Below are 27,064 nucleotides of genomic sequence, written 5' to 3'. Positions count from 1 at the left end.
AGGGACAGTACCTCTGCTGCAACTGCAGGTAGGTGTGTGCCCTTCCAGCAGCATACAGTTTCATGTTCTCAGAGAATTGAGAAATCTGTCCTGTAAGACTGTCCCAGGCAATTTACAGTCCCCATCTGCTAGCGTGGCCTTTTTAAGCTGCTCTACACGTTATTAAGTCTTTGCACCACAGAAATGAGCATGAACAAAGCCATCAGAAAGGCTCTCTGGTAAGAATTCCCTTCAAAATCAGCCCAAAACAACAAGATGAAGCAAGCACTGAGTTTTCCAGACCACTGACCTTGGTGGAACAGTGGATCCCGTCGAGCATCCAAACTAGGGCCTCCAACTTTGCTGCCCATCACTGGATGATGCAGGCCAATGAAGTGCTCTTGAAGGTGAGGACAGTCATCTTGTGGCTGGAGAAGTTGGTGAGTGGAGTCATCTGGGAGGCTGTAGAGGAAAGAGCTGTCTTCTGGTCTGGAACTGGGCAATCTGGGGAGGCAGACGAAGAAAAAAGTTTAGCACTATGCACAGATGTTTCCTCCTTGAAAGAGATGATCTGTGTAGCAATTAGCTGCATCAATGGAATGACATAAAACGTTCCTAAATGAGGGGAAATTGGGATATACTTGTGGGACAAGAATGAGGTGATGGGAACTGGTATCCACCATTCAAAACTTTGTGAGTGCCACAGCAGTTGGGAGGAGGAATCCCTCCCAGGGAGCAGGGGAATAATGACTTGAAGTGTCAACAGCAAGACAGAGCGCCTGCAACTGGCCAGATTCTGGGCAGCTGTTTATCAGCATCCAGCCACAGATGCTGGTTTCTCTCTTTGTCCTCTTTAGTCTCCTGCTTAGAAGCAGGAGGAGGAAATGGGAGGATAAGGGGCAGTAGGTCTTATCTCTAAAATGCAATTACCCCTCGCTCAAACCATAGGAATGAGCTGTGTGAAAAGGACTTAGATGAAAAAGGCTGAATGCTGGAGCACAGTTTTGTTTCCCAAATGAACTGTGACAGAGAATAGAGCAACCTGAGGGCTAACTTTTGTGAGCAGGTGTTTTCTGGCAGGCCCCACTGGATCGTTCCATCCTCCCCCTCCGTAAGCCAGGACTAACCTGGAGGGTTGGTAGTCTCGCTGGGCACTCCCGTTTTGCAGCACTCGTGCCTGCAGCAAGGCGTTGGTCTCCTCGTGTGACTGGAATGAGAGAGAAGGATCTTAGAAACACCACAAAGCAGCATTAAGAAGTAGGTGCTGATCTCCATCAGAACCAGAACCATGGGGCAGAACGGTGAAGCTCTTGCTTAGTAGGTAGAGAAAGCTGAAACTGTTTCTTCTGCCATAGCAGATAGAGCAGAACTGAGCTGAAAAACTCACTTCATGCTTACTGCTGAATTACTGGCTCATGATAACCAATGTACAGTCTCAGTTGTGGCACTGCCTTGGTTTATGTTACTATTTACACACAGAATCCTCAATGTTGCCAGTCCCTGTAAGATTTGCTTAGGAGAAACAGGAACCATTTCCATTAAGTGGGCTTTTTGCCCACTGCCTCTTCCATACTTAAGAGCCACTGCCCCAGGAAACCACCTCATCACAAGTGAATTGGAGACCTTCCTGCTCTTCCCATGTCTCATGCAACTCCACTGCCCTGGGGAAACCTCATGTAAGGAGGAGACAGTCTGGGCACTTTTGCATGCTGCAAGGGGTGTCAGGCATGTCTGCAGAAGCCCTCCCACTGCAACTGTGGCCTCCAGCTCACGTCAAATCAACTGCAGATGTGGACATACCTGCTGCACGTCTGGACTGTAGTCTCGGGGCTTGGTGCTTGCATAGCCCACTCCTGCAGAGGGGCAGATGCCATTCAGATGTGCCCCATTGGTGTAGGGCTGCCCGTTAACGTAGGGGTGTCCGTTGGCGCGAGGAGCAGAGATGGCCCTCAGGGGCACCATGGTGTACTGGCAGGATGATACCAGCAGCCCAGCTCCCGGGAAGCCCATGTCGATGGTTTGCTCTGCAGAGGGAAGAAAAAGGAAATCTGAGACCAAAAGCAGAGGTAAAGCTGAGCTTCTTGAAGTGAGCTGCTGGGTGGGACAGTATTAGGCAGTCCTGTCAGGCAGCTATTTGGCACTCAAAGCACCCTTGGGGACAAAAAGTGGAAAGAAGCCCACCACAAAAGTAAAGGCAGCGCTGCTTGCCACCTCTTCTAGTCCCAGGGTTCCTTCTCAACAAGGTAAACGGGACAAGGGACGGACCAGTAGCTTTTGTCTTCACAGGGGACTTCCACAGGACATTTCGAACTTGTCCTCTGCCCACCCTTATCCCTGCTTCACAGAACGCGCAGCCTTCACATTCTGTCTTTGACCCAATTACACCTAGGTTCAGATCTAACCCACACGGTGAGCACATCCTGTAAATCAGCCCTCAAGAAAGGACACTCACTCTGCTTGGACCAGGCTCTCCAAAGGCAAAATGGGATGAAGGCCACGATGAGGAGCACAATGGAGCCCAGCACGACGCCCACAATCAAGTACGGCAAGTCGCTGGAACGGGCCACCATGGCTCCTGTCCCCAGGCCGCTGTGCCCGCCGCTGAGCGGGGGATGCTGCTGGGGGGCCACTGTTGAGGGTGGAAGACGACCTGGCAGGCCAAGAGACTTCCGAGCTGTGAAGGAAAGAGTCAGAGTGAGACACAGACAGGGCAGGAGCAAGAGCAGCCCTCTCCAGGGATGTCTACACTGCTGTGGAGTGAACAGACTTCTGCAGTGGCTTTGAAGAAGTGCTTCTGGATGCCAGAGGATTTCCTGGGCTGAAGCATATTGCCATACAGATGAGTCCTTTGTGCTTGCTTTACAGATCTGCCAGGCTGTTGGGCTGCTAAAGCACAAGGAAAAAGGGAAAGCCTCCAAAACGCCCACTTGGACTTAATGCTGTCCCTATTGCGACAGTGCAGCTGCTTGGAAGACGAGATGGGACTCGCTTATAATCAAGCGCAGCAGTTCAGACCAGCAAGGGGGAGTTAGCCCTTCTGGTTCCAGTCACCGTCTACGTGGCACTTAGGAAGAGAAAAGGTCAGTACTGCTCTGAGGGAAATGCTGATGGACTCGCAGGTCTGCATCAGGTGTCTGTGAGTACTGGTACGGGTGTATACACAAACTGAGCATCAGCACCAACAAATTTACCCCGCTCTTCTGTCTCCACCTCCTTGCCTGAGCGTGGATGGTGTACAGTCAGGCAGGGGTGGTACCCGCGAAGCTGCTTACCTTTGGTTTCACAGATCATCACGTTGCTGAACTCGCTTTCGCCGCCCTCATTGAAGCACTGCATCTTAATGTCGTACGAGGTTTCTGGCTGCAGGTGGCTGATGGAGTGCCAGTACCGATCTCCTGAGGAGGGAACACACACACATGGTGCCTTTAGCTCCCGTGGGGAACTTGCAGCTGGCCCATCTCTGCAGCAGCAAGAGGTGAAGCACGACTAGCCAGCAGCAGCAGCCACCTCGTGCCTTTGGTATACAAGGCTCCTTCTGGCCATGTACTCTTACAGAAGAAATCAAGAGCTGGGACCAGACTCCAAAATCTCCTACCTTCCACCACATCCTTCTTGTAGTCGCTGTCATTGTCACTGTCAGTGGGGCGGTAGTAGATATAAAAGCCGTGGATGGGAGTGTTGTTGTTGCTGGCGGGGATATACTGCAGAGAATGGGAGGGAGAGCAGAAATTAGCAGAGCCCTCTGTTGGGCAAGGAAGAGTCAGGACAAATGGGATGAGGCAGGAGGAAGACCCACAGGGAGCTCTTCCTTGTCCTGCCGCTGGTTTTCACAGTAAGGACTTCCTTCCAAGAGCTCATTGCTATTTTATACTCTAACATCTTGCCTCTCTCAGGTAACAGGCAGGCCATGAATCTAGTCCTGTCAACCCAAACATCCTGTATTCTGCGCCCTCCCAGCAGCTACCGCCAATGCTAAAAAGAAAAAATTCCTCAGCATCAGTGACTCAGCTGAGCAAGGACAAACACACTTTCACCTTGACTCTAACAGTCTCACCGCTTCCAGACAAACAGCATCTACCTTGCCATGAACCAGCGACTGGAGAAGTCTCATGTTTGTGTGGACAACTCTGCTCCTCCTCCACCCAAAGCTGTACTGCCCCAGCTCCATGTGCTCATACTGTCTTTCACCCGGTATTATATCAGCTACTGTGTTTAAAACAACAGCAGTGCCCATGCTGCCCTGTAGCAATTTCAAGCCAGAAGAAACTGGGAGAGAAGAGAGTGATGCACCCCTCTGAATAAGCTGTTGGAAACACTTAGATCTGAGCTTGTGATCCAAAAGATCCTGCCCGCTCCTAAAAATCCTCCGGGCTGGACTGCTGTAAACAATTACCAGCCCTTACAGCTGCTGTTCTGCAAGTGAGAGTGAAGGACACGTCTGCTGGGAACTACTGGGACAGACAAGAGGTGCTAATGGATTCCAGGAGTTTGGCCAGGGGAGCAAGCAGCCACCCCCAGAGTAGCTGAACCGTGCTTGTTGGATGAACTGGTCAAGACCCTGAGGTTATCCACTGAAATGCCTCCTGTGCGCAACGCTGGATTCAGATGAAAAGAGCTTCCCAGGCTCTCTGAATTCCTCCACTTCTACACGGCCCAAGCCTGACCCTTGTTTTCTGTGAGAGCTATCGGATCCCCAATCCATTCGTGCTGCTGACAGGCTCCAGCCTGGTAACCTGGAAGCGTTGTAAGCCAGGCAGGTAGCACCCACACACCTGCACCCTGCACTTTCAGAGACCTTTCCTCCCTACAAACCTTACCATCCACTTCAGCATGATGGTGGTCTCGTTGATGGCATCTGTGAAGGTGATGTACGGCCCGGCCACGGGGCGCTCGTAGACTCGGTTGCTGTACCCAGACACCACATATGGCCGAGACGCAGCACTGGGCTCGCTCTCCCCCAGGATGTTCAGTGCTCGGACACGGAACTTATAGGAAGTGCCTAGGGGAGAAATGGGAAATCAGAGTTTTACCAAGACAGCGCCAGTGTCTTCCAAGGCTTCTGCTGTCAGCACAGGCCTGACTCTGGAGAGGAGCCACATCTCCAGAAGGTGGAGAGACTACAGCCAGGCTTCGATAAAAAATGCATGGCCAGATTTCAGCCATGTGCTAGACTGAGCCTGCTTTTATTTGCCTCTCCTAATTACCGTCTGGATGGTCTAGAGGCCAGGTCACAGTTATGGCAGGTATGTGGATGGATTCAGAGATGGTTGAAAGGATGTCCTTACCCCAGAGCAGGTATGGGATGTCATCCTTCCTCTACTACATGGAAATCATAAATCTCAGATAAAAGCTCTAAGCCTAAATAATGTTTAATCAAACATCATTTTTCTGCTCTTTAAGTTTGGGTGATTTTGTCCTTTAAAGCTGTCCCACTTAGCGATGCCTTTTTTCTCATGTGAAGTGCAATGCGAATGGTGTGTCCGTCTGTCTTGCCTGCGGCTAAGGAAAGAAAGCTCTGTCCTGTCTAATAAATGGCAAAGACAAGACACTCTTATGCTTTCAGTAACTACGTCCTGTAAGACAGAAAAGCATGTGCAAGACTCCCTGAGGGAGGTCAAATCTATGCTGGTCTCTGCAGCTGGAGAAATTGGAGAAGCATCTGCAGCATTTCCCCAAGCATCCGAGGCTGGAGCTGGGGCGGCTTTGTTCCGATCCCACACGGCAGGGCTGAGTGAGCTGCGACAGCTGGCTGACCGTCCTACAGGGGCCGCGCAGCTCTCCCACAGCCCTCCAGGAAGCGGGGAGGAGAACACCTGCCTACCTTTCTCCAGGCCAGGGATTTCCACAGAGAGGCGAGAAGGAGGAATGTCACTGGTGGCCAGGACCCAGTCTCCCAGCTTCTTCAGTTTCTTGTATTCTACCCGGAAAGACTGGATGGGAAACCCGCCGTTGCCCCGGGGGATCCAGGTCACGTACACAGATGTCTCCGATGCCATGGAGATGGTTGGACGATCTGGTGCCTCTGGAGCTGCAAAGGGCACATCAAGACATGAAACACCCTCCTCTGACCGTGTCTGGAGGATCCTGTAGCTCAGAGGTAAGCAGGTGAAGGACTGCCTGCCCTGCACCCACCCACGTGCTGAGTCCTGAGTGCTAATTTCTTTCTGCCTCTTCATTAGAGCTGGCATCCCCAAATCCTCGTTCCTTTCAGTCTCTCCAAACATCTTTTACTCCTGTTTGCACCTTGCTCCTTTTCCCCTCCCAACTCGAGCAGGGAGAGAAGAGGTCTGTGGTGTGTACGCCCATCACAGAAGGGGCAGCACTGAGAGGTGCGGATGCGGGGCTGGAGACGAGAGGCCCGGCTGATGTGGAGGCAGTGAGCGGGGGGAGACTGACACTGGGGACAGGAAGGGGACGGACAGGTGTAGGAGGTGAAAACAGGAAAGGCTGAGAGGAGCCAGCTGAGGAGGAAATACAGAAGAGTTCCGAACTGTAGAAATATAACCTGATACAAAAACAATCAAAAGATGGGAGGGAAAGAGACAGACGGAGCTGCGGAGATGAAAGCAAAGGGAACACATGAACTACAGCAAGGATAACGGCACTGCTGAATACCAGTGGCAGGCACAAGGTGGGAAACAACAAATTGGATTAACTAAGCAGGAACTGGTGTTCCTCCAGTGCAGCACAATGCCCAGATGGAGCAACCGCCTACCCTCACTGCCCATTCTTAGTTTCTGACAGGTCCTTGTGTTAACGGTGGGGACAGGCTCTGGGATCAGCTTCCCCTCCAAAGACTGCCTGCCTGCCAAGAAGCACAGGGGTGTCCGAGAAAGATATCTCCTAGTCAGGAGCTAGAGACCACCCACCCTTGCTTTACCCAGGGGAGACTCTAACCCCAGCACCGACCCGGCGCCCCTCGCCCTCCCTCCTTGCCAACCCAGGCCAGGCAGGGCCTTACGGGACAGGCGGCTGTTGTCGGACTGGTTACTGCTCTGGGTGCTCGTGCCTGGGTCATCCCTCTGGATTTGCTGCTCTTTGCTGGCAACAATCTCTGGTTTTGGACGCCGGCCTGCGCAGAAGGGAGAGATGGCATCAGGGACGCGGTAATGCAGGTCAGAGTTAATTGTTGCTGTCGTGAATAAAGACAGATTCCCAGCTGCGATGCCGAGGTAAATACTCCTTGGACTCAAACAGCCCTAGGGCTTCAAAGTGCTCAACTTGCAGACAGGAACCGAAGCTAAAGGGGCAGATTGGTTCTACTGTTAATTGCTTTTCTTTTGCCCCCACTAATATTTAATTTTCTAAAACTTTTAATTGGTTTTCTGGAAATCTTGTTGCTAGATTTCTGCCCGAGGAGGTGGTAATTAGCACAGTGCAGGGGCCTCAGAGGATATGTGAGCAGGCCCAGCACCATGGGGAAGGTTTCAAGGAAGGGAATGCCATTCCCCATCCTTGCTGGGGGACAGGATAAGCAGCATGGGACGGGGGGACTGAGCTTAGACACTAGGAGCATCCTCTCGGTGGTGCAGCCAGCTCAGCGTGACACAGACTGCTGGAGGAGGGCCTGCAGTTTCCTTTAGTGCAGGACAAGGTTTTATGAACAGATTGGACAAACACGGCTCCAGAATAACCCCCAAAGGCACAGGATGGATTAACAACCTCCTGACAGCCCTCCCAGGCCTATTTTCTTCACTTCTGCAGGTGTCCAACTGAGCCACGGAGGGAGGAAGGACGCTTGTAGGGGCCCTCCCCTGGCTCAGAGCAAAACAGCCAGGGCCAGGCTGGACCTTTACCAGTCCGGAAGGTCACCATGGCCGTCTGTCCCTCGCCGGCACAGTTGTGGGCAGCCATCTCCACCTCGTAGAGGCTGCCGGGGTCCAGCCTGGTGAGCGTCAGGCGGTGCTGCGAGGCCGGGACGTCCCTCACTGCCCAGCTGTCCGAGGCGTTGGTGACCTGCTGAGAGACCGACACCGGCGTCGCAAAGCTGGGGGCTGGCTGGGCTTCTGGCCAGCACCGAGCCCTGAAGCGTTCCCTTGGGGCGTCGTGTAAAGTATGGCTAACTTTCCTCCTGTCCGTGCAGGAGGGAGATGTTTTCAGCCTGATATTGCAGAGCTGAGGGATCCGGGGACACAGAGGGAGCGTTCAAAGCCTGCCCAGGCTGTGCCAGTTGGGATTACGCAGTGGGATTTGGGGAAGCTGCACATTAGTCCAGGATGCTTGATGAAGGGCAGAGTTAAGGCTCTGAAGCCTCACCTCTGGCATTTCCTGGCAGAAACACAGCGCCTTATGCAGGGAATAGATCATATATGCCCGGAAAGATGTGGAAATACTGTTTTCTGGTGATGTCCCGACGCCCCATACGGAGCAGAAGGGAAGGTGGGACTCTCCTCCTTCTCCCCAGCTGCAAGGATAATATTTTTTCAAGCAAATACACAGGACACCGAAGTGACCCGGTGCCGAAAGGAGCATTAGCAATGCAGGCAACGCAACAGAACGGAAATGCCAAGACTCTGCTGTATCATTCATCTTCTCCAAGCATTTGACACTGACTGATTAATGCCTGCCTCGTTTTATTTTTATTCCTCAGCCTGCGGAGCTGTGAGGCCAGGGAGGGGAGCCCTAAAGACTGCTAATATCCAGGAAAGAAAAAGAGAAATTCTTAAGAAACAAAGATAATGGCTGCATGGCATCTGACTGCTTGCAGGCTGCTAAGAATTTAGGGTCAGTGTACGTGCAGGGAAAAGAGACAGCCGCAGATATTTTCCAGAAGAGAAACAGACCCTTGCCCAGCACAATTTTAAGCCTCCTGTCATTAGGTTTTACTTTCCTTAGCCATCTTTCACACAAAGAGCCTTTTCTTTTGTTGCTGAATTGATTCCTTCCCTCTCTACAAACACGCTTTTCCAGTCAGAGATGTTAAAACCAGATCATTATATAACTTGATCCTACAGATCGCATAGAAAGAGACTCTTTCTAAACAAGTTTAAGGGTTATTGGGACTAATTCCTTTCCACACAATCCTTCAGCGTCCCAAGAAAGAGTCTCCAGCTGAGAATTTGGACTACACTGAAAACATATTACTGCAAACTGCAGTGACCCATGGTGACCTCCACTGCCCTACAGCCCCTTCCAGGTGAAGCGCTGAAAAACAAATAAAATATGGACAAACTCCAGCCTGCGAGTTAAGATTGCATGCAGAACTGCTTGTTACATGATACACCACTGGGGGACAAATCTCCTCCTGGCAGACAACTAGACCCTGCAGTCTGGTGAGGATTTGACATCTTTTGTTTCTAAAACTTGCCCCCTTGTGCTCTTGTGTTGGCATCTTCTGTCTTTGTTTTAAAGGGCTATATAAAGAGATAGTTAGTTAAAACCTTCAGTGTAAGTTTTGTTTAGAAAGAAATCAAGAATATGGGGGTGTTATAGAAGCCTCCTGTTATATTGTATTTTCATGAAGTCAAGCAACTCCAGGAAAATAGATGCATATATTCACATATAATTGAAAATGGTGCCTTGCAGTGGCTGGGAATCAAAAACACACCAGATTCGAAACGTACTCAAAGCCCAAAGCAAAACCTACCTCTCTACTGCAACCCTCTGCCTACCCAAAGGAAATACAGGTATTAAACAGACAAATCCAAGGCTGGCAGCCCACCTGGAGACCAGCACAGAGGAAGGAACATGAACAGGGCAAAACAGCAACCAATACCTTGCGATGCTTCACCACGTAGTAGAGGATGGGGGCTCTGCTGTCAGGCCGGGGTCTCCACACCAGGTCGTAGCTGTCTGTCTTTGACGTCCGGGGAGAGCTGAGGATGATGGGGGCCTCGGCTGGAGACACCAGCTCCCTGCTGCCTGCGCACTGTGCAGATGCTGACAGCGGGGTGGTCCCAGGCTTCGGCAGCCCGGCTTTATCCAGGGGCAGCTTTAAGGCACCCTCCCTGGAAGGCGGCGTCGGAGGCTGAGCTGAGCCCAGCCGGGCATCTCGCCCAGGGTTGAGGGTAGCTCCTGAAAGACAAGATGTCAAGAGTAAATGGGCGGTAAGGGCAGGGTAAATCCCAATCCAGTCCTGGGGTGAGGACAGAGCTGCGAGAAGCCCCCTGATTCCTCTCAGAAGACCAGAGCTATTTACACACTGCACCACAGGTCCCTTAGAGGTATCAGGTCCCAGATGGTGCTGCCGGCTGTGCCACTCCAAAAGGTATTAGAAACAAGCTTTCTCTCCTGGTATAAACATAACACACCCCACTGGGGCCTCTCCCAGAACATGCCTGGGCCATATAGGACTTCTTACCTCTCTGAGGGCTTCCTAGCCCTCTTACCCTGGATCAGGGTCCAAGGAAACAGGTGGCTCCTCCAGAAACCCTCAGAGTGTAGGGTGAAAAGGAAGGAAGAGTATGGCAGCTCAAACCCAAGCAAGAGGGTGATACACCAACTCTCTTCTGCTCCCCTCTGCTCTTTCCCCGTGCGTTAGGCTCCAGCACTGAGTGACCACAAACTTCCAGAGAGGGACTGACCTGGCCGGGCTGTCCTCAGCTGCACCATGGCTTGCGCGCTGCCGACCTCGTTCTCTGCCATGCACTGGTAGATGCCGTCGTCCTCGGGCCCCACGCTGACCACCCGCAGCGCCCGGCGGGAGAGCCGGAGCCGGTGGCTGGCGGAGAGGGGCACGGCGTTGCGCAGCCACACGACGGAGGGCTGGGGGTTCCCCCGCACCTCGCAGGTGAACTTGGCGCTCTGGCCCCAGGGAATGATCTGCTGGGATAGCTCCATTGTGACCTCCGGGGGCTCTGCAAGGGGAAACAGCACGCCTGCTGAGCATCACCTGGCAGGGAGCACGGCACCATCGTGGCTTTGTGCTCTTCTCTGTAGGTTCTCAACCCTCCCTGCCAGTCCTGCTACCTTTGAGGGGTCCCACATGGATGTGGTACTCCCCTTCAGCATCCAACATCTACCACACAGAGAGGTGTCCCTCTCAGCCACAGGATGACAGCAGGCACTTATGAGTCCCATTTTTCTTAGCTGAAACATTACTCTGCAAAGCTTGTGCTCATGCCAGTAACACTTCAGCACTTGGGTGTCATGAAATCCAACAAAACACGGGCTTATCCTCCTTAATGCTTGTGAGAAGGAGAAGGATGTGTGGTAGAAACACAGAAGGCGTAGTACCCGTTACATTTCTCACCCCGTAAAGAGCTTCTGTACAAGGAGTGAGTGAAAAGCAAGACACTGATGTCTTTGCTATTATCTAGCTCAAATATGCCTGAGAAGCAGCCAGTCCTCCACTAGAGAGTGTTAGAGCAAACCTTCCCCACAGGAGGGAGGATCCATCATCTCCAGCTCATGGTGGGAGCCAGGAAGGAGGAACCACCACCCTCAAGTCAGAATTCATCCCGTCTCATCGGAACTGGAACCTGAAAGCAGTAGAGAAAGTCCGAGCCCCTCTTCCAATGAGGACTACAGCAGCACTCACCGAACACCTGCACATTGTAGAAGATGAACGCGGCTCCGGCCTCGCCAACCCCATTGTCGGCCGTGCAGCTGTAGGTCCCCGAGTCCTCCTCGCTGGTGGGGTCAATGAGGAGGTTGCTGAGCAGGAACCGCGTCTTGTTGAACGCGGAGACGCTGGAGCCGTCCTTGGCCCAGGTGACCCGCGGCGGGGGGATCCCGCTGGCCACGCACTCCAGGATGAGGCTTTGGCCTTTGGTGACGATGATGGTCTGAGCCTCGGGGGGGTAGATTATCCGAGCTGCCTCTGCTGTGGAGCCTGGCGACAAAAGGAGGAAGGAGGTAGGTGGGCAGGAAGGCGGCAGTGCAGGACAAGGCCATTCTTTAAGGGATGCGTGCACACAGCAAACTAGTCTTGCTGAAGGACTAAGGACCTGTCCTCGCACGTCACCAAAAATAAATCCTGAGCAGGCACAGCGATCCCAGGAGCAGACCTTGGGGCATTCTGCTGCTGGGAAGGAGTTTTCTCAGCAGCTGACAATGTTGGTTCATACCAAAAAACAGCTGCAGTAGCACTTTGTATGTACACCCAGGGCCAGAACGGCTAAGGAGAAGATGTGCAAAGAAAGGAGAGCAGCTTACGTCTCACGCGGAGCCTCTCACTGGACACTGAGGTTTTCACCTCCTGCGTCACGGGGTTGTAGGCAGCACATTTGTAAGTCCCCTCATCCTCCTGGCTGGCATTGACAATCTGCAGGTTCCCGGATGGCATGATAAGGTAATTGTCTGCAGGGAGAGAAGAGGAGATGGCGCATGGTCATAAGGTGTGTCCCCCGGAAGAAACACTGTGCCCTGTAGAAAAGGTGGACAAGTGGGAAGGGAAAAATACAACAGAACGCTGAAATGACCCCTTTTTGTTCACACACCAGGAGGAGCAACGATGCAGTTGTGGAAGGAAGAGCGCCTCAGATGAAGCTAGCTTGCCACAAGTGCCTGCAGCAGATGGAGCAAAGCTGTAGAATCGAGACTCAAGTTTTTAAAAATTCCCCAAATTCAGAAAAATCTTTATCCAGGGGCTGGGCTAGGGGAACACTTCATGGACAAATAGGGATGCCCAGTGAAGAGCGACATGGTGCATCACCTAATTCTGCTTCCTTCCCCCTTCCACAAGCTGGTGTTACACCTGGCCCCCCAGGAGTAGGGGACAACAGGGAGACCCAGCAGAGACTCTACAAGAGCCTGTCCTCAAACTGGCCAAAAAGGGACAAGAGGGAGGCAGCAGGCAGACAGCACTCTTGCTGGCAGGGAAGGGTAAAACCAAGGCCGTGGGGGGACACGGGGGGACAGACCCCTTAGGCGCTCACCTCGGGAGGCCTCCAGCCACTCGTGCTTCACGCTGTAGCGCACCTGGGCCTTGGGGTGGCTCTCGGGCAGGTCGCAGGCGATGACGGCCGTGTTGCCTTCGTCCACCTCGATCACGTGCTGGCCGTCAAACTTGAAGTCCTTGAGATCTGCACAGGGAGTGAACGAACGACAGGGCATCTCAGCACCTCACCATCGCCTTGGCCTCTCCCTGTGGGCGCAGGGCTGCTTGCCCTGGTGCCGGCAGAGGACAGCAGCTAAGGAAACTGGTCCCCTTTCAGAGCTGTTTTTTTTTTTTTCCCCTCCTCCTCCTTCCTACAAAGCAGGTAAATTATAACACAGCTTCTGGAGAAGCTGCCTGCTCCATGGCTGAGAGGCTGGGTGCGAAAAATCCCAGCCTCAAAGAAGAGCCAGCTTACTGCAGCACCGAGGGGCAGCCAAAACTGGTCCTTCTACTGTCTGCTATTTCCAACACAGCTGCTGGCCTGCTACTGAGAAGCAAATGCTTTAATCACAGTTTAGGGTGCTTCAAGGGTGTGCAGAATGACACCAAAATGACACCCAAGTGAACTTCATGTCACAAAGCTTCCCATGGGCACCAGGCTCTCAACTATCTGCCTTCTTTCCCAAAATTATACAAGCATCAAAACGCAGGCGAGAGTGAGGGACAAAATCAGGGAGGCAACAAGATTTGGAAGGGAAAGACCCCAAAACCACTTATTTCAAGCAGCAAACTGGAGGTCCCTGCTCCAGAAGGCAAGTGTGCACTGGGACAGGAGCTGCTCCCAGCGAGCAGCTTTTGCACCCAGAGCTGCCCTGCGCTCTTCCAGCACTCCAGCAGCCAGCCTCTCTGCTCAGGGCACTCTTTATACAAAAGAAACATGGAAACACAGAGAGAGAAAGTGCAAATAGTGGGCACCTGCCCCTGCCAGGGCAGGCAGCAGGTCGCCTGGCTGCCCAGCGGCGAGCACGTGTCCCCGAGCAGCACGCAGCTACATCAGGACGAGGGCACCCGCCCTGCGCTCGGCCGCCCCCTCCGAACCCATCCAAGTGCCCGTGGGCAGTTTGGAGAGCTGGGGGGCACGAGGGCTCGTGGAGGGCGGGCTCCACGCAGCCTTCCCTTGGCAGCCGAGCCTGCAAAAAATGTGTTTTTGTTCTCTGGGAAACATAGCAGCGCTCCAAGAGCAAGAGACAACGCTGGCTCCGAGCTTCTCCCACCCACAGTCATGGAAAAGTGACATGAAATTTCTCAAGCAGACTTTCTGATTAAAGCAAGATCCTTTATGGGGTTTAAATAAAAACCAGCCCTCTTGGCAGGGCGGCGAGAAAGCCTCCCCGAAGGCGGCGCGGAGGGGCTGCCGGGCGGCTGCTGGGGGAGCGAGTGTTCCCGTGCCCGGGTCCGAGGGGAGGGGAGGAGGCCGAGCAGAGGAGGGGAGGTTTTGCAATGTCATAAAAATGATTTGCAGCGAACATGCTTCATACTTCTGGAATTTCTTGGCACCGTTCAATTACAAAAAAATAATAATAATAAAAATAAAAAGAAGGAATAAGGGCGAACTTCAGAAATGCCATTAATCCTTTAAGACAGGCCGAGGAGGGGAGCCATGTTTCCACTGGGTATTAAAGCCAGATGAAGGTTAACTCTTCACTTGTGAAAAGCTGGCGGCGCCCCGCGCTCCTCCAGCAACGAAAGTTCCTGCTGGGGAGGGGAAGGGTGCCGGGCATTTTCTCCTCTTCACTTTTTGTACTCAATCAAGGAATAAAATAGTGAGAGCCGCAGAAATGGAAGGAGGTGGAGAAGAGGCGAGAGCCCAGCGTCCGCCTGCCCACATCACACATACTTCTCCGATCGCCAAAATATAAACGAGCATCGGGGAAGTTAATGTGCGCCTTGGTGGTCTGGATTCATCACGGCCAAATTAAGATTTCGGAGCCAAGGCATAGGCTCCAGCACCGCTGGCAGGGAGCTGCACATGCACACACACACACGTGTGCATGCACGCACGGGCTCTGCGCAGCCCCACAGCCCCACCGGGGAGCACCGTCCCCGTGGGGGGGACCCTCGGGACGGCAGACGCGGGGGGTCCCTCGCACGCAGCCCCCCAGCAGCTTGGCCCAGCTGCGGGGTGCCCCGCTGAGGGGGCTGGGACCCACGGCTCCTCCTGCGTCCCCCCGCGGAGGGGGAGAGGATGGAGGAAAGGGGCCGCGGGGTGAGAGCGGTGGGGGAGAGGGGGGAAGTCATCAGGTGGGCAGCAGGACGAGCCATTTTCCAACACGCAAGCAACAAAAGCTCCCTGCCAAGCTACTCCCCTAAATTCCTGCTCCCCCACAGCGAACAAGGCTGCGTTATTTGCCAGCGGGCTCTGCCCTGGCTCCCCGCCGCTTCCCCATGTGCACCACAGCACGGCAAAACGGAGGGGACACGCAGCTTCCTCCTGGGGGCTTCAGAGGAGCCCCCTGGGATGGGGGGGACCCCGGTGAGGGTCAGGGGACGCAGCACGTGCGCCCCTTCGCACCCCGGTCAAAATCCGCGCCGCAGCTGGGAGAAACCGCTTCCCCCTTCTCCTGGCTGCGAAGCCCGGCCGCGCGGGGATAACAGGGCTTACAATTATTATTATTTTTATGTCTGTGAGTATAAAGGAGCGCGACCAGCGGCCGTTGCTCGTGTCCATCTGCGCCCCGCTTGGAGGCGCGAGGAGGGTCAGCCCCGCAGCTGCCTGCGCCGCTGTCATCGGGGAGCGAAACCAGCTGCAGCCCGGGGCCGGGGGCCAAGCAGCGAGACGGGCGAGACAGAGCGGATTAAATGAATGGGAGGCCATAAATAACTCGGGAGAAGGAGTCGGAGTAAATAAAAAGCAGGCCCTCAAGGTGAAAGTCCTCCCCGCGGCCCTCGCGGGCACACCCAGGCTGCCCTACAGCCTCCGGCTCCCTCGTGCACCCCCAGGTGCATCCCCAAGCCCCGCTCCCCCTGGCCTCCGCATCGCCCCGGGCCGTCCCGCAGCCCTCCTGCCAGCTCTCCGCAGCTCAAGCAGCACCACCTGTGTTTTCCTTCTCTCCCCTCCTCACGCCACCTCTGCCCCCGGGGCCAGAGCCCCCCCCCCCCCCGTGCCGTGCCGTGCCGGCTCAGCAAATGCTCTTCCAACCTGCAGCCGGCCCCCCTGCCTCGGGGGAGCCGTCAGCGGAGAGGCCCGGGCGGAGGGAAAGGAGCGGGGCCGGCTTCAGGACGCAGCTGCAAATTCCTTGGGGACCCCCAGCCTGACCCGGCGCAGGGTCGCTGCCCGCGAGCACCACGGCTCGGCTTTCCCCACGTGCTGCTGGGGGGCAGCGAGCCTCCCCCATCCCGCGGCATCCCCGGGACACACGGACACCGCTCTCATCCCCACCCGCAGGGTCGTGGCACGGGGATACACCAGAGCAGGTGGCTCCCCCTTTGCCTCACCCCTGATTTCATTTTTGGGGGGTTTAAATGACACGTCTATCCATCCCGGGCTGGCTGTTGTGCTGAATGCACGGATTTTTCCACGCACGCAGCCAAATGCTGGGGCTTGCACGGCTTTCACCACCTCTGGCTGCCTGCACTTCAGCACCTCTGCTCCAGCCAAGCACTTCGGCATGTTTTTCCCTCTGAGTTACCACCCCACGAGCTCTCAACTTTGGAAGTCTTTTGCCACGGCAGCACCAGCCCACACCACACCGTGCTCACGCCCCTGGCGGATTTATGTGGCCCCCCAATGTCGGCTGCAGCTGTACCTTTTTGTGTAGCACCAGGGCTGTTTGCCGCCTGGAAGCTGGCAGAGAAAACACCTTTCTCTTCCTTGCTGCTCTCAGCCCTGCAAAGGGTTCACGATACCTCTGCCCCACACATTCAGGCTGTGCCGGCCTCCAGCCCGCTGCACAACGCCCCAAGTGCTGCTCCTCTTGCTGCTTTAAGAAATCCTCCCCTTCCTGCGCACCCCTGGGCTGTCCAACCACCATTTTCTCCCTGCCAGAGGAACTAAATGCTGGCTTCAACCAGCCCTCTGAGCCGGGGGGGGCAGGGACGGGCTGGGGATCGCCAGCCGGCGTCGCTGTGCCACGGACGGGGAGGGAGGCACCAGTGCCAGGGCTGCAGCACACCGTCTGTCTGCCTGCTTGCTGACCATTGGCGAAGCCGAGGAGGCGCCGAGGGACCGGGCACGCAGCACCTGGGGCGCTCGAGGGGGTTTCCTCCAAGGGAGGAGGAGAGAAAGAGCCAAAAAGTTGGCCAGATGTTACCTACGCCCCTCGAAAGCTAGCAAGACACTTTTTCCAACGACTCCTGATCCACTTCCAAAATCAACCTAAATCATAATCTGGAAAATACTTCTTTCTGCCTCTTGCTTTTTTTCTTTCACGTTCCAGCTTCTCTCTTCCACCTCCAAAAGTAATTTTAGGACGGAGCCAAGACTTTCAGAGGGTTTTCTCCCAGCCCAGCAGGTGCCCTGGAACAAGCCCACGGTGCCAATGGCAATGCCAGCCTGCCAGGGGCTTTCCTCTCCCCCACCTTGGTCCCCAGCTCTGTAGATATGGCCTGGAGCAGGAGTGACAGCTCGTGGTGCACCTGGTGGGCTTCCCATCTCAGTCCCACCACAAATCGGTGCCCCTCCTTATCTGAGACCACTGCAAAGCTGATGTTGAGAGTGGCCTCCAGCTCCCTGATGTGAGCCTGGCTGTTCGAACCCCTCCAGAAGGTTTCTCTCCTACACCTTCAGCCCCACATCTTCCCAGGGCTGCCCCTTCTCTCTTCACTCACAGGTTTCCAAGCCCTCCCCATCCGAGGCCGCCTCACAACCTCGGGGTGGCTTAGGGCCAGCTCGGAGCCATTCAGTGCACCACTCATCCCGTGCTCCCCAGGCCAGGCTCACGTCAGCAGCACGTCACACTCCACGGACTACTTGGTCGTGGTCTTGATCTGTCCTGAGGGGCACACTGGGACCTTCTGGTGCCGTAGGACCTGTCTCCTGCCCACCACTGGTGCCAGACCCAGGAAGACCCTCAAACTGCCACTCTTCGTCAAAGAAGACGGAGCTGGTGGTGGCGGTGGGCTGGGACGAGGGGGAAAAGGAGAAAAGGAGATCAGCCTGAGAATGAAACGATCAGGCTGAGGGGCTGCGCACACCCTGCTCTCCTAAATGCAAACCATGTCCTTGGTAACCCCATCCACCTCTCCCCTCCTCTCCTTCCCTCTATCAGGCCACCAGCGCACACAGCCCCCTTTCTGCTCTGGAATGCGTTCTCCGAAACTTAATCTCGGCGCGGAGCTCAGGCCAAATCCCCCGACGGGTTCGGCCCCGTGACAACCCCCTCCCGCCCGGCTTCGGAGCGCAGCAACTCTCCCTCACCTCCTCCTCCCACCCAGCCTGGCCTAAACATTTCACTTCTGATTAATGTATCAGTGACAAGCCAATAGCTCTTGGCTTTAAAGCAAAACCAGCCCCCACTCTGCACAAACATCTTCACTTCTGCGCTTTCTTAAGGCTTAGCCCCACGCTCCCCCTCGCTGTGAAGACGAAGCCCTCTCTGTGCCTGGGGAGGGGGCCCGGAGGCACTGCTGGCACTGCCGGGGGATGGAGGTCTCCTCAGCACGACCTGCTGTGCTAAATGCTGCACGGGTCTCGGAGAGGTTCAGACTCCTCTGTCCCGACAAGGGTGGCCCAGGCAGAGCCTCCCCAGGAGCAGCGGTGAGGACCACAACTACAAAAATGTCCTGAAAAGTCAAAGGAGCCCTCCCTTCCTGCCAGGGCAAACAAGAGAGCTTAGAAGAACCTCTCGAGATGGGTGAGCAGAGGCCTGAGCAGTGCAGGGGAGGGCAGAAGACCAAAGTTACTCACTAGCTAGCGTGACCACCGCGGGGACACTGGCGATGACTCCCTCGGGCACACGAGCAATGCACTGGTAGCGCCCCACGGTGTGGTTGTTGAGGGCTGCGACGACGAGTTTCCCTCGCTCGACGTGGATACCCAGCGCCTCGTCCGACCCAGCCAGCTCCTTCCCGTTGAGTCTCCAGGTGAGGTTCACTCCAGGGGGGTCCACCACACACCCCAGGCTGACCGGGCCCCCGAATTTTTGGACAATGGAGGCAGGCTGCACGGTGACCTGCAGAGATTCACCTGCACGGAGAGAAAGAAACAGCAGGAGGAAAGCCCCATGAGTCTAAGCAAAAGAAGGCACAGAGGGAAAACCTGCAGTGCTGCTGCATTTTGCATTCCCCATTGCTTCTATACGTGCCTCACCCTCCCCTCAGCTCCTCATCCTCCCCCACTAGTACTTGGAGACACACACCAGCCTCATTTCTTCTTGGCAGGGATGTCCAGCCCCACCTGTCACCCCTTCTCCCTTTGAGGAGCATTTGGAGCCAGAAAGAAGTGGGATCCCAGGAGCTCAGCTTCCCTCGAGACAAAACATAAACAAACCAGAATATAGAAGAGCAGAAACTCACTCAGTTGGGCAAAGCAGCTAGCGGCTGCGAGGAGGAGGCAAGGGACGGGGGACATGGGTCTCTTCTTCCCACGTGTCATTGCCATCCCATGCGGTGTCTCCTGGGGCAGAGGCGCCCAGGGAAGGGTCCCATAAGCTGCTTCAAGGGATGTGGTGGAGGCGCGGCAGTGGCTTCCTGCAGGAGACAAAAAAAGATGACGTTATAAAACCCTCGGACTTCTCTCTGTTTTCCAGCCCTGCCTAGGTCTTCTATCAACACCCATAAACTTTCAGGGTTTCACCAAAGCCTGAGCAGGCTGCAGACACTGGCACAAGGTGAACCACACTTACTTGGCACCTTTATTCTAAACTAAGAGAAACAACGTATGGGAAGATTTCAGATAAACTACTCAGCCTGAAGCACAGCCTATTTAGAGTTAACTACCTGTCTGGACAAACCACCAGGTTCGTATTTGAAGGCACCAACAATCTTCAAAAAATGCGAAGCCCAAGGCCACCCATCACAGCTCAGGTTGCTGTGAAGAGCTGCACGTCGCAGCAGCTGCTTAGGAGGGACCGTGAGGAATGAACACCAAAGCAGACAAAGCTGGCAAGGGGGACCAAAGATCTACATGGCTCAAGCAATGACCAGTTTGAGCACGTCCTTTCCATACCCATCTCGGTCAAAAAGAGGGGGCAAATCCCTTCAAGCATAACCTCCAAAAGAGAGGCTCCTGTTGTGCAGGCTGACACAGACACCCCGTGAGATGCTCGGTAAGGCAAGGAGCCACAGCACTCAGGGAGATCTCACCAAGCCATGATTTTGCTGGTGATGCAAAGGAAGCAATGCCAAGCAAACCGATCTGCAGCTGAAGCCTTGCGAATGCCACGAAGAGCATCCCAGCGCCGTACTTTGCAGCCTGATGCGAGCTCACCCTGCCTGCCCTCCCAGCGGGCTCGACGTGAGCCAGCTCTTTCCCGGGAGTCGGGCAGCCACAGTTGGCGTGGCCGCGAGCCCAAGATAACAAGCTCTGCCGAGAGGCAGGGCGAATTAGGTCACGCTTGGTGTGTCCCTACGTGGCATCCAGGAGCACAGACTGAGCCTGGCTGTTGGGTATCAGGCTGCTGCAGACCCTGCAGGCTCCCGGAAAGATCAGCTGAAGTCACGCTGCTGCAGCCCACAGCTCCGTTACATGTGGAAATCCTCTGTGGGTAACCACCAGCGCCAAAGCGATAACACAGCAACCTCCCTCCCACGTGCCTCATCCTTCCCAGCACCGCTCTCCTCCCCCGAGGAGGGGAGAGCCTCAATTATTTGGCTTTGAGGCGTTTTGCCCGCTAACCAGCACAAACTGTGGCTGGAGATCCTTCAGCTATTGGTTTGGAGAGCATCTGAGTCACTCAAGTTCATTTCTCCACCTAAGGGAGCTACCAAAGCGTCCTCCCTTGTGCCACGGCCACCACTGACCACGGCAGTAGAAGCGCCCGAGGTCCTTCTCTAGCAGAGCAGTACCTCCGTTGACACCACCGATGTGCCACCTTAACCTAGAAAAGACTCTGCGTTGGTTTAGGCTTCAAAATTGGGTTTCTACCTCACACCAGGAGGTACACCGGGGACGGACAGTCTTCCACCAAAGCAGAAGAATCATTTTGGGGTAGGACTCGAGCCTTGCTCCTCAGTGCTGGAAGCCTACAGAGCGAAGCTGACTCATTCACCCTCTCTGGATGGGTTTGGCAGCAGGATGGAAAAATGTTGGACAGAAAAGGGTTGGACTCCTCGGAGTCCATGCTGGGGGCGGGGGACGGCGAAGAGGTTCCCAACCAGACCTCCCTGCAGCAACGCGCCGCGCAGAGCCGCTGGCCAGAAGGGCAGAGCCAAGGGCGCAGACGTGCGACGGACCCTTCGCGAGCGAGGACCACCCAGGCACATGGAGGCAAGGACCGAACTGGCTGTCCCCAGGTCTGTGAAGAGAAGAAGGGCAAGAGGTGGGGGGTGGGATGGAAAGGGGCGAGGACAAAGTTTGGCCGAGGCACTAGGCGGATTAACCAGCACCGAGCGGAGAGCGAGGAGAGAAGGTGTGCTGCAACAAGTGTATGGTACCTCCCCAAACCTCCAGGCAGAATATGAGCTCTAAAAAGGGACATGTGGCCATTTCTTTCACAGCTGAGTGAAGTACAAAAAGTAAATGGCCGGCATAAAAATAATGAGGAAAATGAATGAAAACATCAATTCCAAAAGGACTATTAGGATCCGGGGCCAGATTTCGAAATTCTCAGCTTCCACAATTGAAGCCAGATTTTCAAAAGCATTCAGTTCTTGACATGCTGAGCTCTCCTGAATAGGCGACCAACTTACTTCGACGCCTAAATGGGAGCTGACCTCTTTTGAAAGCGCTGCCCTTAAGCAGCCTGCAGTGGTGCAGAGCGAGGAACTTTATTAATCGGGCAGCTTTCGATCCGCCCTGCATCCCGAAGGAGCGGAGGTGGCCCCGGGCTGCGGTCCCCGAGCAACGTCCCCGGCTGCTGGCACTTCTGCGGCCACCATCACCTCCAGCCTCTGCTGGAGGAAAAGAAGGAGTTAAAGTCACGGGAAGAGCTCCAAAGGGGGGGGCAGCGGTGGGGGAGTTATTTACTTATTTATTTTTAATTCTTTCCTGTCAGGTTAAAATAACAATTTCCTGCCAGGGGAGCGAAGGCTCGAAGTCCCCTTCAGACAGCCCAGTAAATCAAAGGAGGGGCCATTAGGAGAACAAAATTAACGAGGGCTTCGTCAGATGAGGGGGACGGCGGGGGGTGTAAAACCTGTCGGCTCCGCTTCCCGCCCCACCCTGAAGCCCCCTGCCCCACACCGAAGCCCCCCTTGCAGAGGGAGAGGAGTGGGATGGGGACGGCAAGAAGAGGCCATGAGAGGGAAGGGAGGCGTGTGTGGAGAAGGGGTGGCGAGGCTGGAAGGGGAAAAGGGGCCCGAATTAAAGGCGGGCGGCGAGAGAGGTGTTGGGTGATTAGAAGCTGAAGGTTTTACTGAGGAAATGCTGCCCACAGCCCCGAGCCCCCTCCTGCTTAACGAGGGCCGGCCGAGCAGCCCTCGTTACAGCCACGCCGCCTGTGATTTACAAGGGTCCCAAATAGAAACCAGCCCCTGCCCCGTCCCCAGCAGCGTGGGCAGACGGGGAAAAGGCCAAAACCTGAGGGTGGTGGGGACAGGGACACAGCCTGCCTGCAGGTAGGGAGGGATGGGGCGAAGGAGAAGGGGCTGAGGCCAGGTAAAGGCTGCATGAACCAGCAGGTTGGGCAGGGGCACCCCCAGATCTCTGCTTTGGGATCCAAGCTCTTCACAAGAAGCATCTTTTGCAGCATGCTGATGTTGCTTGTAATCGTTAGTTTCTAATACAAGAGAGGTTTGGGTGTTTTTCTGTTGTTGCTGTTTCACAGAGCTTAAAGCACTGAAAAGGAAGGTGAAGAAGAGCCACAGTACCCATTCAGGGTACTTCACAGGCGAGGGAACGTGAGGGCTAGCTGAGAAGCCAACCTGGTGCAAGGTCATGCCGTGAAGCAACGGCAGGGCTGGAAACCAAAAGCTCTCTGCCTGGGGTGTCCATCCCAGCAGGCAAGTGGTTCTTGGACCCCAAACTGCTGCTGTCCCCTCTGAAAAGTGCTACCACACAAGCACGTAATCCTCCGGCTGAAAGGCACGGTCGAGGTGAGACACCCGAGCAGGTCAGCAGTTAGCCCTGCTAACAGAGCCTTTGATCCACTGGTGTGAGGAGTTCCTCCCTGCCTTTTTGGAGAGGTCAGGCAAAAAAAAAAGGGCCCTCTCACTGGCCAAAGAGAGAAATTGTGGGATAACTTTGTGCACACAGCTAGGAGAAAGAAAACAGCCAGAACCAAACCCAGCATGGCACCACCACCCTGCAAACCAGCAAGTTTGCCTGCTAACTGCAGATCACGCCTGGGCACCAGCTGGCCCTAAAAAAACACCACAGATTTCCCCCAGGCCGGTCCCGAGCAATTCGGTGGCAATAGACACCTGCCTAAAAGAAACAAAATAAACTCGCAAGTAAAACAGCTCCTACTTGTTGAGCAGAGCTGCTCACGTACACCGAACCAGCAACAAACCAAACCAAACGCACTGTGATCTTTGTGACTTTTTGCTGAAATCTCCCTCAGGAAGAAGCCCCAAAGGCAACCCCTTTCCACACCTGCCCCTGGTGGCATCGTGCAGCCTGAAACGGGCAGCAGGGCGCGAAGCCTTCCCGATTTCCTTCTGCTCGTGTCCCCAAAAATCCAGGCCAGCGTCACCGCCTAGCAGGCACGGGCACCGGTGAGGCCTGTAGGTCCCAGGTCGGCCGGACAGACGGACACCCTGGGACAGGGGAGGCAAGGATGCCCTCCCCAGGCCATCCCAGAGCCCCGAAAACAGCTCGGGCTCTTGAAAAGACGAAACTCCGGCAGCAAGCAAGGCAAGGCGCGCTCCCCCCATGCCCTCGGCACTTAATTTCCCTCGCCTCCCCCCGGCCCCCCCGCTCCGTCCTGAGTAAATTCAATTTGACAACCCTGCTAATTGGATAAACGCTGCTCCCTGCGCTCCTTTAAGGCCGCCCGCTTTTCTCTGCTCGTTTTCGGAGGGCGATTGTGGCTGTTCTTTAACACGAATTCCATCTGCTTTATTTCTCCTCTGCCCATTCACGGCCCCTCCTGCATATGTATGAGGGGCTGCGCCCCCCCCCGGCCCCCTCCCCCGGCCCCCCCACCCCTCTCCCTGCCCTCTCCCATTGCCCGGGACAATAACCCCCCAAATGCCCCCTTCTCCCACCCCGGCCCCTTTTTTCGCTTTAGATAAACACAGGCAGTGTCAAGTGTGAGGAGGAGGGGGGGGGGGGGGGGAATGGGGTTCAACTGCCAGTCAAGCCCCGGGCCCTCAATGAAGCCCGGAGGCCCATCCTAATCTGCTGCATGCTTGCCATATGGGAGCTGTGTTGCCCTGGGAAACACTAACAGGCAGAACGGAGCTTAATAGAGTCCATATTCATTGTAATGCAGTGAAATGGCTCGAGGGACTATTGCCCCTTGGGTCTGTTTTCATTCTTCTGCTCCCCCTCTTTCTTTCTCTCCCCCTCTCCCTTTTCCTCCCCTCCCCACACCCCCTTTTTCCTTTCTTCCTTTCAAAAGGCCCCGTCCCTGGAGAGCTCTAATCTGGAGAGGCTGGGGGCTCCCCGAAGGGACGGCCCGGGAAGGGGACAGGGGGGCGAGGAGGGGGACGCAGGGGCTGCCCGGCCGGGCTCTCCCAGCTCGGGGGGCGCGGGTGCGTGCCGGAGACCCTCTCCTCCCCGCGGGCCCCCGTCCCCGCCGGCGAAGCGCGGCACAAAAAGAAGGGCGCAGATGGAGCGTGCGGCGCGGGCTCTTCAGAGACAAAGTGCACCCAGGAAACAGATGTTGTTGCTGCAACAAGCCCGGCGGCTCGCCCGCTCCTTCTCCAACCCGCGCCGCCGGGGGAAAGCGCGCCCAGAGCGCTGGCTGGGGCTGCCCCTGGGGCTGGCACAGGGTGCGCCCCCGGCCGAAACCCTTAACCCCACTTTGGGGTTGAGGCTTGGTCCTGCTTTGGTTCCAACCTGGAAGAGCTACCGTGGCATTAACCCAGCTCCTGGCGCAGCAAGGAAGGCCGGCTGACCTGGGGCTCCGCAGCAGGACAGCGTTGCGCCTCTGCAATGGGAAACGCTGTGGAGAACGGAGCAGGAACGGGGTCACCCGCTGACCCAGGTGTGATGTGAAAACCACCGTCCGTCTTGGAAGCCAGGGAATTTACTGTGCTGCATACTTGTTTGTCAACCCCGGCGTCCTAGCCTTCTGAAAATGACACTCATTTTATCATTCACATCGCAATTAAAGCCAGAGACCACTGTCAATGCAGGCACAGCTGCAGACAGATGCTGCACAGAGCAGAGCAAAAACCATCCCACGCCCTAGAGACTTCAAACCACAGGCTAGGAGCATTGCTCGCCTTAGCATGTTTGATGCAAGGGATAACAAAAATGTATCCATCCATGCCTTTTCCTATTTGGGGTGGCTGGGCGAAGCATGAGGCACTTGCCTCTGCTTTGGCATGCCCTAAGAGGCAGCATGAGAGGCAGGCCGGCGTTTCACACCTCTGCAGAGATGCTGGTAGCACCGCACAGGACTCCCGACACATCAGGAGGACTTCAGGGCTGCAAAGCACCCCCAGGGGCCGTTCCCACCAGCCCCAGCCACTCGGTACCAACCTCGAGGTGGGAAGGATGCACAACCTGCCTGCCACGGGGCCGAATTTCCCCCGGGCACAAGTGGGGCATCAGGTCGCTGCCGTCCCCCCCACTCCACCAACAGCCGCGGGGAGCAGAGTGCCGGGAGGGCCGGGCAGCTCCCGCCGGGAGCCGTCATCGCGCCGACACAGATGTGCCTGTGGCTAGTTTACACAAGTCAGGGCACCGCTTTTGTTTTTCCTGTCTCATCCTCTCCAAACAAAAAAACAAAACTCGAAGTCTGAGGTTGAGGGTTTAATTGCCTCTTGGGTTAGGGAGAGGTCAGCGAGGAGACAGGCCCGGCAAGAAGGAGGGAAAATAACACGGGGGAAAAGCCCTGTGAGGTACCAAAGGAAAGTAAGAAACAGAGGTGGCAGAAAGCTCAAATCAGGAAAATTAAACAGCAATGAGGAAGTCAAGGGCGATGCCATGGCACACCTACACTTTGCTTAATCGCGGGACCTTCATCGCAGCGGGCAAACCGCTCTTCCTGAGAGCAGCTGTCTTCTTTACATGCTTAAACACGAACCCACCTCCAAGCTCCTTTTTTTTTTTTTTTAATAAAAATTCTTTGTTTAAGAACAATAGAAAAATCTTCACCGTATCAAATTAGGAACAATAATAGAGTGAAAAAACAAACAAACAACCCCCTCCCCCCCCAAACCAGAAAAGCCTACAGAAACTGCCAGCAACAAACTGTTAAGCTTTCCTTGGGGGAAGTTGCAATGGGGAAAGTTTCCTGATGGGGCAGAGAGAAGCCTTGGCTACTTTCCTAGCTCTTGAGCTTTTGTCCAGGGTGTATTTGGCAGCAAGGGCACCTACAACAGTTGCAGCGTTAACAGTCAAAAAAACTGACTAAGCCTATATGAAATACAAGTCAGAAATACCTGCTAAAACAACGCACTGAGATGATCACAGCAGAGGACTTGATCCCGCTGCCTCCAAAATCGGCGTGATCTTTGCCATGACTTCAATGGGAGCAGGCCCAGAAATTGCATTAACAAGTGCAAGGCTAGTTTAACACAGTTGACATAAAAATCCAGAAGAGCATACAAAAGAGACAGGACAAAGTGCTCGCCAGTAACGTCAATACAAAGTTTAATCCCCAGATGGCTGGCTTTAGAGGCATCCCCATCACCACCATAAAGAAAAACTGCCTTCTCGTTTGCACTCCTTTCAGCAATGACTTGTTGCTGGGATGCAAAAGAGCACAAGTCCATTTTTCTTGGCCTTTGAAGATTGTATTTAAGAGGGGTTTTACCTTTTTTTTTTTTTTTTTTTTTTTAAGAGTTTGGGAATAAATGGGAGTTTTTACTCTCTATTGCTGTCACTCAAATGCTTCTCACCAGCAATAATCATTTTGGTTATGGGAGCAGGTCAAAAGCCTCTAGGACTCTCTGCTGGGACAAATTTCCCCTGGAAAACATGTTACTGCTCCAAAAAAAACGCAAGAGGAAGCTTGAGGGCACCAAAACGAAGGGACAGAGATGAGCACCCACAGAAAACACCCCGGCTGGTGCCAAGCACCTGGGTGGGGCACGGGGTCAGCCCTGGGCTCA

The 27,064-nt window shown here is 55.0% G+C and overlaps 2 protein-coding genes across 10 annotated transcripts in view; one reads left to right on the top strand and one right to left on the bottom strand.

Moving 5' to 3' along the window:
- CFAP44 (cilia and flagella associated protein 44) overlaps positions 1–7,826 on the top strand; it is an 80,968-nt gene extending 73,142 nt beyond the window's left edge. Inside the window, exon 38 of the mRNA XM_083820454.1 lies at positions 7,684–7,826. Coding sequence (XP_083676580.1) covers positions 7,684–7,695 — 12 coding nt within the window. The 3' untranslated portion in view covers positions 7,696–7,826. The remainder of the gene's footprint in view (positions 1–7,683) is intronic.
- BOC (BOC cell adhesion associated, oncogene regulated) overlaps positions 1–27,064 on the bottom strand; it is a 47,264-nt gene that overhangs the window by 969 nt on the left and 19,231 nt on the right. For 6 of the 9 annotated variants that reach the window (XM_083820471.1, XM_083820466.1, XM_083820467.1 and 3 more), the window contains 17 exons: positions 19,253–19,426; positions 18,645–18,923; positions 12,798–12,944; positions 12,076–12,219; positions 11,459–11,752; positions 10,503–10,775; positions 9,695–9,993; positions 7,776–7,938; positions 6,941–7,051; positions 5,801–6,007; positions 4,797–4,978; positions 3,575–3,680; positions 3,252–3,374; positions 2,432–2,653; positions 1,780–2,003; positions 1,107–1,186; positions 290–483 (listed from right to left, as the gene is read on the bottom strand). In XM_083820471.1, coding sequence (XP_083676597.1) covers positions 290–483; positions 1,107–1,186; positions 1,780–2,003; positions 2,432–2,653; positions 3,252–3,374; positions 3,575–3,680; positions 4,797–4,978; positions 5,801–6,007; positions 6,941–7,051; positions 7,776–7,938; positions 9,695–9,993; positions 10,503–10,775; positions 11,459–11,752; positions 12,076–12,219; positions 12,798–12,944; positions 18,645–18,923; positions 19,253–19,337 — 3,133 coding nt within the window. In that variant the 5' untranslated portion in view covers positions 19,338–19,426. Of the gene's footprint in view, positions 1–289; positions 484–1,106; positions 1,187–1,779; positions 2,004–2,431; positions 2,654–3,251; positions 3,375–3,574; positions 3,681–4,796; positions 4,979–5,800; positions 6,008–6,940; positions 7,052–7,775; positions 7,939–9,694; positions 9,994–10,502; positions 10,776–11,458; positions 11,753–12,075; positions 12,220–12,797; positions 12,945–18,644; positions 18,924–19,252; positions 19,427–23,429; positions 23,699–27,064 lie in introns of those variants that run through there. The other 3 variants (XM_083820470.1, XM_083820464.1, XM_083820465.1) reach the window with 2 other exon arrangements.

This window comes from Anser anser, assembly GCF_964211835.1.
Source record: "Anser anser genome assembly, chromosome: 1".
In the NCBI taxonomy this organism is placed as follows: Eukaryota; Metazoa; Chordata; class Aves; order Anseriformes; family Anatidae; genus Anser; species Anser anser.
This window is presented reverse-complemented; position numbering and strand designations above follow the sequence as displayed.